Source organism: Cricetulus griseus (genome assembly GCF_003668045.3).
Source record: "Cricetulus griseus strain 17A/GY chromosome 1 unlocalized genomic scaffold, alternate assembly CriGri-PICRH-1.0 chr1_1, whole genome shotgun sequence".
In the NCBI taxonomy this organism is placed as follows: domain Eukaryota; kingdom Metazoa; phylum Chordata; class Mammalia; order Rodentia; family Cricetidae; genus Cricetulus; species Cricetulus griseus.
The window spans coordinates 190,594,724-190,610,441 of record NW_023276807.1 but is presented as its reverse complement, the minus strand read 5'-3'; the positions used below and the strand labels follow the sequence as shown (position 1 = coordinate 190,610,441).

The following is a 15,718-nucleotide window of genomic DNA, read 5'->3' as shown; positions in this document are numbered from 1 at the left end:
TCCTATCCTTTTTTATTCTGACAATAAAAAAGATACTGTGTCCTAGACCCAAGGAAGATGTTTTGGGCCTTAACTACACCTTCCATGGACCAGGAATTTGATCTTGAAGTATAAGGCAGGGTGCCTACTTCTGCAGCAAGACTGTACTTGTCACATGGTGAGAGTGGGTACAACGACTACAGTATCAGTTCACTTTCCAAGCAAACTCAAATTTATTTCTACACCTTTCAGCCAGAGGCATAAGTCAGGTGTGTGGGAAACAGAAGAGAGGGGAATGACTCCCAGAGTGTAATCATACCCCTGCCATTGTTAAGTGCCCTTAGGCTCAGCTCAGTCTTCCCCTAAGCATCTGCTATGAACCAGCCCTTAGACCAACTGTCTTAATAAATGGTTTCTCTAGCCAGCCAGAAATAAAGATTACTAACAAACACAGGTGTATCCAGAATTGTCCCATATGAGACAACCAGACAACTGCTGTTCATGACCCTTCTGAGTCTAGCTATCTCTACCATGAAACAATGCATCTTCAGTTTGGGATTCCCACTGTTACCTTTTCTTCTGAAGAAAACTAAACTCAATAAATATTAGGTTAACCATTGTCAGTCTTATCCCATCTAACTATTACAAGCAATACAAGGGCTAGGGAGAAGTCTCGGTGGGTAAGAGCACTTGTTCTGCAAACATGAGGACCTGAGCATGTGCCTGCAACCCCTACATTTGGTAGGCAGAGACAGGAGGATTTGGGAGCTCACTGGTCAATCAGTCCAGGTTCATTAGTGATTCTGTTTTGAGAGTTAGGCAGCAGAGGGTAAGAAGAAGACAGACAATCAACATCCTCCTCTGGTCTCTGCATGTGCTCTGCATGTGCTAAATCTCCTGTCTCTGTCTCTGTCTCTGTCTGTCTGTCTGTCTCTTTTTCTCTCTATGTATTTATATATATTATATATATAATATATATATATATATATCAAACACACATGCACACACCACATACACATGCCAAAAAGTAAAACAGTGTATTAGTATGAATATAATTAGTACCTCATAAAAATGATATTTATTGTATAAGATTAAAAACAAATATATTAAGGGGAAAACAAGTAAATCCTTGTTTTCCTGCCACCAGGAAATAGCTACTATTAACCTTTTAGCCTAATTTTCAATGTTAATATCCCAACTTTGGGAAATTTAATGACTTTGCAGCTATTTCCCCATTTTTGAATGTTTTTGGCTCTTCTCTCCCTTGTTATAAATAAAATTGTAAGTCATGGACAAGTTAAAGTTAGAAACTGAAAGAAAATTATTAGATAATTGCATGAAATTATAAAATATTTTTGACATGCTTTGGCAATATTTGAATGTACAATGCTAAAAGGGCTTTTTAATTTGTATCTTTATTAATACTCTATTTTTTATTTTGATTCGCAAAGTAGTACATAAACACTTCAAATTCTCACAGAAATATGAAAATGAGGTAAAGTCACAAGTAGACACATGGTATAGAGTTGCCTAACATTGACAAATAATTTGCTTTCAATGAGAAATGCAAGTAGCTGCTGGGTCTGGTAGCACAGGACCACAATCCCAGCTAAGCCATGATTGAGGCCAAGCTGGCCTAGAGAGTAAGATCCTGTCTCAAAATAAAAGATTTTCAAAAGAGGGCTGGGGCTGTAGTTGAGCTCAGTGGTAGAAGGCTTGCCTAACATGACTGGGGCCCAGGGTGGGGTGGGGGAGAAGACATGCTTGTTCTAGGTTTTGTGGGGTTTTAGTGTTGGTTTTGGTTTTTGTTGGCTGGGGTTTTTGGGATAGTCTTGCTCTCTAGGCTGGGTAGTCTAGAATGTGTAGCTATCCTTCTGTCTCAGCCTCCCAGATGCTGGGACTACAGGAGTAAGCAACTGTGCCTAGTAGGAAATGATTCACTCATAGTATGCTATCAAACACAGAATAGGACAGGGTCACAGGAAAGATGTCAGCCCAGATGTACCTGTACATGAAGGTTGTGAATCTATCCTCCTCTTCAGTGGCAGTGCCAACTGAGTCGGCTAATATGGACACACATAGCATGATGATAGGAAACAATACCAATGACAACCATGGTTAAATAACATATTTCACTCAGACTTCCATGGTGTCTATCAAAGTGGCCACAGCACAAGCCGATTATATCTGCTCTATTTCTACTTCACTGATCTTACTCACAAGTCAGATTCCATAACTCAGAGTAGTCCATTGGGCTACTCGTCTTCCTTCAGACCGAGTTGTATCCCTATAAAAAGTAAATGATTTAGAGAGGAACAGGATTATTAAAGTCAATAACAAAGGTTAAGTAGTTACCATATCACCACTATGCCCATTAATGCATCTGCATGGCTTGCAAGCAGCTGCGATGGTCACTAAACTCACCAGACCTACAGTTCTACCAAAGAGCAACTTTGTGAACTTTCTATTTTCTATGTTCTATAACAGTTAATTCAAAAGCTTAATGTAAAGACCCTAAAAGTCATACAGAAGAACAATCAATGTTCTGCAATTGTTGAGAGCCAATTATACAGAGATAAGAGGTGGGGCATAGTCTACCCCACCCCCAAGTTTGTATCTAAAGAACAAGATGAGTAAATAAGGAAAGGGAAGAGAAGGAAGAAGGAACTGAAGGAAAGGAAAGGAAAGGGAAGGGAAGGGAAAGGAAGGGAAGGGAAGGGGAAAGATAAGCAGGCTTATTTTAGATAATGGAACACTCCCATGTATCCCCTGAAACATTATAAAAAAAGCTTTAGATAAATGAGCGCTTCCATTTATTCCTCCCAAAAGAAAGTGCAAATGGATTCAGGCCTCCATTTACCTTGGCGTGTGAGGAGATTAATAAAACAGTTTATCCTGAGAAAAAGATCCAAACTGGACCTCCATTTAAGAAGTTAATTTATGCAGTCCCTCATACAAGTTAAGCAGCACAGACTATCACAGCAGGCACAGAACAACAGATCTTGAACCCTGCTGTGTTTGTTCAAGAAGGCAAGTTAAGCTATTCCTAACAGGAAACAAAACACACGGTCGGGCCATTAAACTGGGATCATTTTGCCATACTGTGCAGCCCTGAATGCATCAATTGCTGTTCCAAACAGGATTAGAGATGTGATTTGCTTTAACTATGGTTGGGAGAAAAATGCTTATGCCTCCTCAGAATTCTCAGGCTGATATTAACTAATACACTGCCAGGAAAGACAGAGTTCCCAGGAAATTATCAAGAATTTTTTTTTGGCAAATTCTGAAGCATAAAAATGAAGGGTCAAAGTTATTAGTGTCTGGACAAGGTAACCCATAAAAATGGCCAAGTTTAGGGATGTCAAACTAGACACTCAAGGTCATGATACATTAAATGAGCCACACAGTGACCAACTGCTGTGCAGTTCCTACAGCCAGCACCCAATGGAATCAAAGAGCACTCAGTGCAATAATCTGAATGGGCATTTAGAGACAGCCTTGGCTGCTTTCATTATGCAATCATCATAAAATGCAAACTCTCATCTATTTTTTCCTGAAGTAAAGAAGCGCTGTGTAAAAGAAAATAAAAGTTCTCAAAGGCATACCGTGCTTGTGTGGATCTCTTTCCCCAGAGTTCCACTGGGGAAATGAGAGTTCAGTTTTGGCCAGTAAGAAAAGACCCATGAGATGGAAGGTGTGAGGTGTACATAGCTCTAAGGATTCATGGATTGCATATTTCATAGAAATGGTCAACATCCCTTGTGCTTATCAACAGCTGTTGTCACCTCAATGTTACATCAAGGGCTGAAATTTATAAAACCAAAAGTTACCTTGGAGGTGCTTAACTGTTACCAGAAAAAAAAAGAAAGCCTTTTCCAATTCCTGTTCTTGAAAAACTGTCATGTTAGTCTAGAAGAGGCATATTGGAAGGCATACTGGAAAACCCTCAAGTTTGAAATCATGGAAATCATAACTTGGGAGCTATCATCATTGATATCTGCCACATTAAACACAAGAAAGACACCCAAATGGGACATTTTTAGTTGTAGACGAGCCAAGAGATTAAAACAAGCATGTTTACAGAGGCAGAACTATTTATAGAGAAAACAGTTATAGATGATACTGAGGTACATTCTAACAAAAACAGTAGAAACGCAGATGCCATATGGTCCAATGCACGTGTCCATGACCTCATCAGACAAGAGAGCCAAAGACACAGTGGCTGGTCTGCTTCCCTTCACCCACAGAACAACAAACTTCTAGGTTTGCAAAGAACTCACTATAACCATGTCTGCAGTGGTAAAACCAATGAGTAATGTCAACAGTGCCTGAAAGACATTTCTCAAAAAAGTGAACCCTGCACCTTCACATTGATGGCATTCAGGCTCCATTTCTAACTATTTGAAGCAGGTGTACCACAGAAATACAGAGTGGCTAATTCTGGGAGTGCCACATGCCTGTTGGGTTCTTTGGTCAGTTCTGCCTATCCATTAGGCTTGAGTTGGGATGGCAAGCCATATGTATGGTCCCAGACTACCACCTTGCACATAAATGTTCCCTTGATCAGCTTTAGGGTTTCAGGGATCACACTAAATATTTTTTGGAGCTCTACATGCCTAAAGTGTAGTGCTAGACAGTGATAGAGAAATCATGTATGTGGCCAAACTGGAGAAGCAGTCTAATATTCTCATTTAGTTCAATGAGTTGTAGGGGCCTAGAGAGTTTTGGTAACTTGCCTACTGTCATAGATGGATGTAGCCTAGGAAGAAAACCAGTGCATCCCTTTGCTGGTCCAGCAACAAGCTAGAACATTCAAAGAAGCAGAGGCTTACAAGACCCTCTTCCTTCTAGCAAAGGTGTCACTGATGTAACTCTAAGGAAAGGGAGGAAAATGATTGGAGACAGGGATGGTAACACATGGTTAGATAGAGAGGATACCTTAGTCAATGGGATACTCCCCTCTAACCCCTGCAGCAAAGATAACTGACGTTTAAACACAAAGTGTCTCTCCAGAGTTGAGACTCTCTCTCTCTCTCTCTCTCTCTCTCTCTCTCTCTCTCTCTCTCTCTCTCTCTCTCTCTCTTTCTCTCTCTCTCACTCTCTCTCTCCAGAAACTGTCCCCAGGATTATGAAACCATTGAAACAGAATTCTTCATGTGGTTTTAAAGGTATGCATTGTAAGAATGTGATGCTAGGATCCAGCTGCTGCACAGTCCCTTGCAGCAACCCCCATTTTTACAGATATTCAGGCACACTAGTAAGTGTCTACTCTGCTGGTACATACCAGAAAACTTCCCCAGGGCCAAGGTCTCTCACCTGGGAAAGTGAGTTTATACCAAAGAGACACTTATGGGCACATTTCCTGCTCCCAATCTCCCTTCCTTGCCTCCTGCCTGGGAACCAGAGAGCCTGGCTGTAGGCTTGTGCTGTGATACCTCTCCCATGCCCAGAAAGGCATAAGACCTCATTCTGTCACATGGATTCTGATTCCTCTCTTCAGAGAGCCTTCCATGCTATCTTGTCTCTGGTGCAGGGGCTTAAACTCTCTTCAGAGCCCCCATCAAGCTGTTACCTCTTTCTCTGTGAATGCCATTAACTTTTCTAATAAAGTCCTCACTCCACAAAATTCCATCTGGATCTCCTCCTGAACCTCACCATACAAAACCTTTTAAGCACCTTCTCCATTTTAGTAGGGAAATCAGACAACAAGCTTAGACTATGAGGCAGGACTCTTCCTGCTAGCTAGATGGGGCTACAGAAGGCCTTTGGACTGTCTGCCATCTGCTGGAGACAGGGGAAGAACTGAACAAGCAACTCAGGAAACTTCCTTGACTCAGTTCTAGGATCACAGTAGTATGGTCCCTCTTGGGGACCATGTGATGAGAGTCAATAAATGATAGCAGTAGGAATGAATGCCATGAAGTAAGTGCCATGGAGAATCACAGAACCTACAGCCCTGGCAACATTGTTCTTAGCACTCACTGTCTGCCTCGGTTTGTTTGGAGTTTGTTTTAAAATTGCATGGCTGATAGCACCTCTAGTTCTTGAGGAATCCTCTACAAGAATGTTTTTGTATATGGACCAGTGAAATTGACTAAATGCAAGTAAGGTCACTTCTGATTTGTTAAGTCTCTTTCTAAAATAAGATTTTTTTTTAAATGTGAGCAATTAAGAAAGCATGTCCTATCAAAGACATCAAGCTTTCCAAACAATCTGGATTCTGCCCATGTATTTACTCTGGAAGCTGTTGCTATCCTGGATTACTTGAACTTTTAATGAAGTGTGCAGTCCTTGTGTGATGGCACTGAAGTATAATCAAACATTTCTGTGAGCCAAGTCACACACTAGCATGTCTCGCCTTGTTTAAATATCTCAAATATATCTGAGTAATTGTGTAATGCTTTCTAGACCTCTAGTCATCCATATGGTCTGAACAGACTGTCTTTGTACAACAGTTGTGCATTATCTCAGTGAGGATGACCTGAAGCATCCTGCACTGACATGGAAGTCTCAAGATGCTGCCTCAGTTTCATGCAGGCATCCTACCTTAACTCTTGAAACTAATCCACATCTGGTCCCCAGAAATGGCTATGCCTTTCAGAAGGCTAGCTTATGTTTGTGAAGAACATGAGAATAATGCGGCAGGCATGGCGTGACATTTTTTTTTAAATACCATAACTGTCCTTAGGATATAACAGCATGCCAAGGGAAAAACAAGGCAAAGCCATCACTGAAACCACATGGAGTCTTTCCAGACAGAGGACATTCTAGATGGTGGAAGGAGATCATCTCATATATACAATGGAGACCAGTGAAAGGGTCTAGCCCTTGGCCTGGACTCTGCTATAATGTTCTCTGGATATTATGGGCCATAGAGAACAAAAGGAACTACTTTTGAGATTTTACTTATTATAGTTAATTTATGTGTATGGGTGTTTTGCCAACATGAATGTCTTATGTGTCATATGCATGCAGTGTCAGAGGCAGCCAGAAGAGACCATCATGTCTCCTGGAACTGGAGTTACAGATGGGTATTTGTCTCCATGTAGGATCTGGGAATTGAACCTATGTCCTCTGCAGGAGCAGCCAGTGCTTTTAACCTCTGAGCAATTTCTCCAGTCCAGAAACTAATTTTGTAATTAATGAAACCCATGGGAATTTCAGAGTCCAGTCAATGGTTCAGAATTTAAACTTGGTCACTAGGCTTACAAATTATCTGCATTATCTTTCTCCCTGGGAGATAGATTATCCCAGGAAAGCCTGGAATGCTGTCTTTAAACCCAACTTACACTTGATCTACATTATTTGATAATTTTTAGGGAAATGCTTAAGTATAGATTCACTCTTTAGCTTGGCCGTGAAAGGGTTCTTCGGTAGGACTAACGTGGTAGGAGTGGGGAGGTGGGGGGTGAACACTGGCCGAGGGATTTGAGGGATTCTATGATCCCGTCTCACTTTCGGCTTGCGAAGTCACAGGAGGAGACCCTTTCACTGGTCATGAACAGAGTCAAATGCACAGCGCCACAGACATGCATGACAGTGAGGTGAATTGTGGGAATGACTCACATGTGACAGAAAAGAGATTACCTTTTGAGCCTGAGGGAGCTGAAAAAACAGGGAGAAAGACAAACAAAAAGAAAACAAAGTGTTATATATGAAGTTAGCTGTAAAACATTATTGTGTTGCCACTGGCAACTGCAAAAACCAAAACAAGGGAAGAAAATGAAGGAAATAAAATCAATCTCAGGCCCTTTTCAAGTGTACGCCCTAGTACTGATTATTCAGCACACCACCCAAATTTGTGGCACCAGCAGACACTCGGGGAGTTTTGCAGCAGTCTTTTGCACATCTTCACAACCAAAGCTGTGTGGTAACCTCCTGAAACACTGGGCCTGAAGTACTTCAATCCAAGATGGTCCTGGACACAGCTTCATGCCAGGCTCTTTCCTTTCAAGGCCATAGACCCCTACTGGCTAGGAGTTCTCACCAGGGAAAGGGATTTTGGGAGGTGGTTGTAACATCTACAAGCAATGGAGATCAAGGAAGAAGAGCTGTTGTCCTCAAGTGGGTAGAAGTTAGGTATGCTGGGAAACGTTCACCTGCAGGAAAACCCCTGTGCATAGTATAACACATGAGAACCCACTACAGAGACATATCCAGATCATTGTTCCAAAGCAGGCACTCCTGCTATCCATAAAGGTAAGATTGACAGAGGGATTTTCTGTGTAAGGGCACTTTTTTTTTTTTTTTTTGCTTTGCAGTATATTGACTATTCCCTTTATTGGTGGCTAAGGAAGCATAAAACTAATTTATAAATGTAAACTAAAGCTTATATATGCAAAATAATCAAAAAGTAGTCAGTCAATCCATAAAATAAGACACAACAGCATTGCCAACAGTACCAGTAAGGAACTGAAGTTTATAGGTATGCAGAAAAAGATGAACCAAATGTATGAGCTGTATTTGTCTACTGTCCCATGTCAAAACTCTGGTTTCATGTCACTGCATGGTGGCTGCCAATTTATGTGTATGGCTGTGAAAAGCATGTTCCTAATTTGGGGTAGGATTAACATTAACCCTGCAATCGATACTCTATCTAGGAATCACATCACTGGGAAGACTCAACTTTTCATCACATAGACTAACAGTTTTTCAAGTGTGAAATTGCCACCATCCACTACAGTTAAGCCCTTTGTCTATGTTATCCCATTAAATTTCAGTGAGCCAATGCCACATACCTCCAATCAACAGGTGAAAATAAAGTGGAAAGCAGAGGTGTTCCATGGATCATGAATTGCAGCTGGGGGCTGCTCTGTCTCAATCCATAATGAATAAATGAATAAAGACTCTAAAGACTTTACCATTTCTCTAGACTAAACCCAGAAATTGTAAAAGATGCAAGATGATGAAATGAAACCCACCAACTAGGATCCTGGCTTAGCATTCTGCCTTTCTGCTGCTTTACACCTTTGGGAAGGAAGTTGTTCTCTGTGTACGTTAATATCAGGATTCCCATCAGACTCTCCCAGGTCCCGGGCCATAGTTAATCCATCTGGAGATGGAGCCCAGACAAGGGTTGAAGGGGTAAACCCAAATGACTTGGATTTGAGACTTATCTCCACAGTGAAAATGAAATGTTTATGGAAAGTATTTGAGGAAACCCTCGTCACTGTACTTCCAACTCTTCTCCCAGACTGTCGTCTCTGTTTAAGAAGAGAACACCAGCATGTGTTTGTGATTCCTTCCTTCTCAGCAGGGCTACAGCTAAGAAGACAAAGCTCACAAGAGCTCAGAAATAAAAAAAAAGTCTATCAGGAGGGGTGAGCAAGATGGCTCAGCAGGAGAAAGTATCTGTGCCAAGGCTGATGCTTTACATTGATTCTCCAGGATCCACTTGGTAGAAGGCAAAAGTTACTTCCAATACTTGTCTTCTGACTTTTAGACACATACCATGGCCCACCTGCACCCCCCTTATGCCCTCACAAAATAAAAAATAAGTATCAAACATCTTTCATGCAATGGAAAAGAAACCTGGGACACAAACACTGTGGGCTGAAAAATCCTTTGCATTTGTGTTTTGCCATGAAGTGCATAGAGGCCGGAGAAAATAACAAAGATCCACACCAAGTCCCACAGAGACTTCAGAGTTTACTGACAGGAGCTGCCCTTTTTTCTTTCATGAAGCTTCATTTGGGTTAGACAGGAAACAAAACTCGGAAAGAGTTACCCACTTAAGCATAGGAAAAGAAACGCCGGGAAGGAAAATAAGAGAGTAGGCCTTTTGTGGTCATGTCCTCAGTTTAAGACTAGCCTCAAACTCTCCACAAAACATGAACTTCCCTCAAGAACTAACTCATGAGAACAAAGAGCTGTTTTCCCATTGGAGCATTGGGCTAACGTAAATTACAGCTTATCATGCCCTAAGCAGGTTGGTACCCACAAAGGAGCTTTAGAATAGAACATGACAGATTTAGATCAACTCATCTGTAGCCACAGATGCTACAAGTGGGAGTGGGTACCCCCAACCACCAGTCACCCGAGGTTCATGAATGACATGCAGAGCAGAGAACTGAGAGCCAGATCAGTGGAACACTGGGTCTACCTTAGTTTCTTAGTTTCTTGCTGGACATCCAAGGTCAATGTCTTTGGTTACTGGGCTCATAAATTAAAGAAACAGGGGCGTGGTCAGAAGGTGGTTGGAGGATGGCTGACCAGTAGGTTTAACCCAAGAACAAGTCTAAATGCCTAGTTAAGAACTGTCTGCTGGAAGTGTTGAGAAGGACTCTGATAGATCTAGGCAGTGGCAGTGCAAATCTTTAATCCTAATATTAGTACTTTGGAGGCAGAGGCAGATGGATCTCTGTGAGGTCAAGGCCAGTCTGGTCTACAGAGCTAGATCCAGGAATGCCAGGACTACACAAAGAAAACCTGTCTGGATAATAAAAAACAAATAAACAAACAAAAGGACTCTTTGTCTGAGGTCCACTGGAAAGAATACCATGCTCCACTAGCACACCATACTATAGGCTAAGATAGGGGAAATGGCCCTGCACACGAGGACTTAAGGTCTCATTTTACTTTTTCTCTTTAGTTCTGAGCAATTAACAACTGTCAGGTAGGTTATCTGTTTTACACATCTCTCTCTTGCTAGGTCCCCTTCAGGTAGTAGAGATGAGACCTAGCCTGTATATACACAACTGATATTCTTGCCCCTGTAACTGGTGCCTCCTCGTAAAATCAGAAGCTTCATTATTAGATATACTCAGGGTTGAAAGCAGGCTAAGAAAATCTAAGAAAACTGCCTTTAATCTTCACTTCCCACCACTGCATGCTAATAAACCAAGCTGATGCCTTTTAAGAGAAGAAAAATATTTTCTTCTAGGACAGACAGGAAATTCTTGGACTCTTGTATAGTATATACACACTTCTGTATATATGTTGTAGTCTTCCTGTTTTCAAATGTACGCAAGGCAAACCTGAAAGTATCTTTCCTATAGGGCCACAGGGAGACTTGACTCTCTTTCCACACTGGAAGATTTTTTTCTCCCAAAGCCACCTTGTTGAGCACAGCTTCCTGTGGCCCTGCATGTTACCAGGGGAAGCTGGGTGAAGGAAGGACACTAGAACAGAGAAAGACTCAGATTGTGTCTATCAGGAGAAAATGAAGTAGAAGAGGAAGAGAAAGTGACAGCAATAATAGTGACATTTTCCAGGGGCCAGGTGCTTGGCTGAATGCCAGTCGAATCTCTTTTCCTCTTCATGTGGGTCAGATATTAATATCAGTTTCCATTCACAGATTGGGAACAATCCAGTATTTAAAATAGTCAAATGCCTCCCCAAGATAACTGTTCTGGTTCCTACACTGCTGCTCTGATCAAACACCCTAACTGAAAGCAACTTAGGGCTTATTTCAGCTTACAGGTTAGAGTCCATCATTGATAAAAGTCAGGAAAGAAACTTAAGTAGAAATTTGAAGCAGAAGCTAGTGGAAAACATTGATGACTTACTCAGGGGCCAGCTCAGTTAGTTCTCTTAAACAGCTCAGGACTACCTGTCCAGGGAATGGCACCACCCACAATGGATTGGTCTCTCCTATCCTAAGTCAATTAGCAATCAAGAAAGTCCCTTAAAGACATCCCCACAGGTCAATCTGATATGAGAAACCCTTCAAACAAGACTCCCTACAGGTGCCTCTAGGCTGTGTCAAGTTGATAACCGAGGTTAAATGGGACAGCCATTCAGCCAAAAATCTCTGAAGTTCAGAGCCCAGCTTCTGTGTCCCAACCTTGATGCAACCACCGTGTTCATAGCAGTTTCTCATGAAGATTAAACAGAACTAGTATCAACCCAATTGCCTGAAGGCTTTGGGGACCCTGTGCATCAAGCCACATGAACAGTCATGTGATAAAAGGGGAATGAGAAATCTTGGCCCCACTCCCTATGGTAGAGTCTAGATGGAGTCCACTAACCTCTTCAGCACAGTTGGGTATTTGGTGCAGCACGATAGGTAGTACATGCCTTCTATTGTTACAGACATTCACATTTCCTCCTCCCTCATCCTAGAACCCTTCCTCATACTCTACCTCCTGAGGTTGGAGAACACATGTGCCTCAAGTTGTTACGTGATTTTTCTTTAGACTGAAATTTTCCCCCAGGAGTGATGGGGGAAGTGCTTCTGTGCATGTGTTTGTCTTACTGGATGATAAATAAAGTACTGTTTGGCCAATGAGGCAGCAAGTTAGGCAGGATTAGGAGTCGAGGATTCTGGGAAATGTAGTAAAAAAATGGTGATCCAGGCCGGAAGTGACATAGCAGGGAGACTCATATTTAAGGAAGGACAACCAAAAAGTGATCCCTTTTTCCCCTCTGCTCTTCCTCCAGATTCTCGATGTGATCCACTAGCAAGGAGGGACACCAATGGAAGGTGTCCGATAAGATAAGTCTTATAAAATATATAGATTTATGATAATTAAGATTGAGCTAGCAGATGAGAAATCCTAATCATTGGCCAAGCAGCATTTGTACCTAATACAAGTTTCTGTGTATTAATTTGGGGCCCTAACTTGGTGGGCAGAACTCAGGTGGCTGGCGGAGACCGCCCACGTGGCGGTAGGGCTTGGGCAGCTTTTGGAGGAAAGATTTATTGTAACACAGGAGGAAGGAGATAGAATCATGAGGTCTGGGAAATAAACAACTCAAAAATCTTAAGAAGTTCATGAAATTGACAAGATCTTTAAGTATTGCCTCCAAAGTTATGGAAGTTGTAAAGAGCTGCTAGAGAGAGAAGGCACCTCTTTGACCTCTCGAGCTGCCTGCAAGTCACATAGAGTGCTCCATGGTTACAGCTTTTATGAATCTTCACCCATGCTGGGGCAGGCTTTTTGGTGATGCAGTTGCCTTTGTGTTACCCATGATCTTAGAAGTAACTCCACTAGACTAATGAGTTCTCCAAGTTGGAATCTAGTGTGATGGTTACATAGGTCTGTCATTGGTTCCATATCTGGGAGAAGCATATGTTTGTTCTTTTCTCTCTAGGAATAGTTATATACTACCAATCATGTGTCACTGATTCAAAGGAAGCCTTTCTAACCTCTCATACCCCACCCTTTCACCATTTAACACTCTATATTATCCACACTGCCAGTGTAATAACTACCATTCTGCCTTTCAAATTTAGCAACAGAATTACAAATTTTAGCCAGGCTCCGTGACCCTAGTATAGATAGGTGTGGTTAAGTGAATTCAGGTGTAGCCAATGAGGTGTGTCTTAGTGTATATTTTCAAAGACTGGCTGGTACCTTTAAAAGGACTTGTCCCATCCTATTCTCTCAAAGGTAGATGCAACAGAGGCCTTCTTGAGGATGGGAACTTATGATAGGATACTGTGAACAGAAGTAATGATCTGATTATTATAGTGGTAGCATACTAGCCACTATTGAAAGTATCTCACTTCTGTTTACTCACTGAAAACTCACATAATCTTATTAGAAAATCTATGTTATAACTCCAGTCAAAGGATGAAACTACAAGGTCACACAGACAAAGAACAGCAAAGGCAGTCAGCTGGCTAGTTTTTGTTTGTTGTCAGCTTGCCACAAGCTAGAGTTATCTGGGAAGAGGAACCTCAGTTTCAAATGCCTCCATCTTGATTGCTGGCAAGTCTATAAGGCGTTTTCTCCATTAATAGTTGCTGTTGGTAGTGGCAGCACAGAGGTAGCACTACCTCTTGGCAGGGTATCCTGAGTTATATAAGAAAGCAGGCTGAGTAAGTCATGATGAGCAATCCAGTAAGCAGCACTCCTTCATGGCTTCTGCTTCAGTTCCTCCTTCCAGCTTCCTGCTCTGAGTTCCTGCCCATACTCCCCTAAATGATGGACTCAAAGTACAGCTGAAATAAATCCTTTCTCCCAAGTTGCTTTTGACCATAGTGCTTGCTACAACAATAAAAATCCTAAGATAGGCAAGTACTGAGGAGGTCATTGAGGTAGTCCCTGACTGATGGAGATGGGAACAGGGGAGAGCTGGACCTGGATGTCACTCGTGGAAGAGGAAGGCAGGAGTCTGTGAGATAGGAGCATCAAGATGATGTGATGGCAGCAGAGCTGACCCTGTTTAAAGGAGGGCATGGGTGAGCTACCCCGAGAACTTGAGCATGAGAGACCTGGCCCCCCACTCCTCATCTGTCATATGGCAGCACGGGTGGAGAAGAGATGCCCTCTCCCAAATGCTTCTATGTCTGAGGTGAGGAGGAAGCTGGCTCTGAGGTCATAAGAGTGGGAGAGCTACTCCTTCCCCTGGCCAGCCACAGTACTCTGGAGAGCAGGCCCTACACCTTGCCTGGACAGTACAGTAGCGCCAATCCTGTTGGTAGCAATGTGGGTGAGCTAGTCCCGAAGTTATGAGGATGGGAGAGCTGTCCCCACTACTCATCTGTTATGTCGTAGCATGGGCCAGGAAGAGATGCTCCCCTTACCCTTCGCTGCCTGCCACAGATGAGGGAGCTGACTCTCCCCCTCACCAGTTGCAGCACCCAGGAAAGTCTGCCCTGCTCCTTGCCTGTGCAGCACAGTAGAGCTGACCCTGTTGGCAGAGGTGTGGTGAGAATGCCCTGAGGGTGTGAGAGTGGGATAACTGTCCACAGAACCCCTGTCTGCCATGTGGTAGAGAGGGCGAGAGAAAGATGTCCTCTCTCCCCTGCCCCTGCCATCTGTGGTGGGTGAGAGAGCTGACTGGCCCTCTTCCTTACCAGCTGGAACACTTCAGAAAGTGAGCCTTGTGCCTCATCTAGGCAGCGCAGGACAGCTGACCCTATTGACCAGTACCAATGAACTGGCCCCACAATGTGAGCATGGGGGAATCTCACCACCCCTGATCTGCAATATAGTAGTGTGGGTAGGTGAGAGATGACCCCTCCTAGTGCCTGTGATGGGAAGGAGAGCTAGCCCTAAGGTCGTAAGAGTTGGAGAGCTGCTACCCTCACCAGCTGCATCACTCAGGAGGGTGGCCCCTACACCTCACCTGGGCAACACAGTAGAGCTGAGCTGGCAGGCTGACTAACCCTGCCAGAACCAGAGTTATGAGCTGGCCCACCCCAACATCCACCCATCTATAATTTGTGGGAGCACATGAAGGGGCCCATCCTACAGACCCAAAGCAACAGGATTTCCACAACACAGGTCAACAACAGGATTTCCAGAGGGAGCCCTAGCCAGGGCATCAATAGTGTAGCAGAAACCAGAGCCTTGAACTGGACTCTTTGCAATGAACACTTACAAGTAAAGATATATGGACAAAAGGGTTTACTGTGTGACTCGCTGTGTCACACTGCAGCTTTTATGACAGGATTTTTCCGTTTCTTTTCTTTTCTTGAATTTTATTTTGAGGGTGTTGCAAGGGCAGAGGGCAGATACAAAGGGATGGGGAAATGAATGGGATTGAGGTGCATGACGTGAAAGACACAAAGAATAAATAAAAAGAAAGTAAAAAATAAGAGATGTAATCTGCATTAGTATGAAAGTATTAGGCATGCCCCTGAAGCATTTGGAATAGATACTTTTTTTTCCCCAAAAAATGACACTACTGTTTACTGGAAAGTTGGTGACTGTGAGATGAGGAAATCATATTTGAGGAAATTACCTCAAGTTAATTTTTTTGAGACAAGGTCTCACTATGTAGCCTTGGCTATCCTGGAACTCACTCTCTAGACCATACTGACCTCAAACACACAGAGATCTATACA

General features: G+C 42.8%; 1 protein-coding gene across 1 annotated transcript in view; it reads right to left on the bottom strand.

Moving 5' to 3' along the window:
- The window catches only part of Cacna2d3 (calcium voltage-gated channel auxiliary subunit alpha2delta 3), an 804,511-nt gene that overhangs the window by 212,433 nt on the left and 576,360 nt on the right, over positions 1-15,718 (bottom strand). The window contains exon 14 of the mRNA XM_027389601.2: positions 7,567-7,584. Coding sequence (XP_027245402.1) covers positions 7,567-7,584 — 18 coding nt within the window. The remainder of the gene's footprint in view (positions 1-7,566; positions 7,585-15,718) is intronic.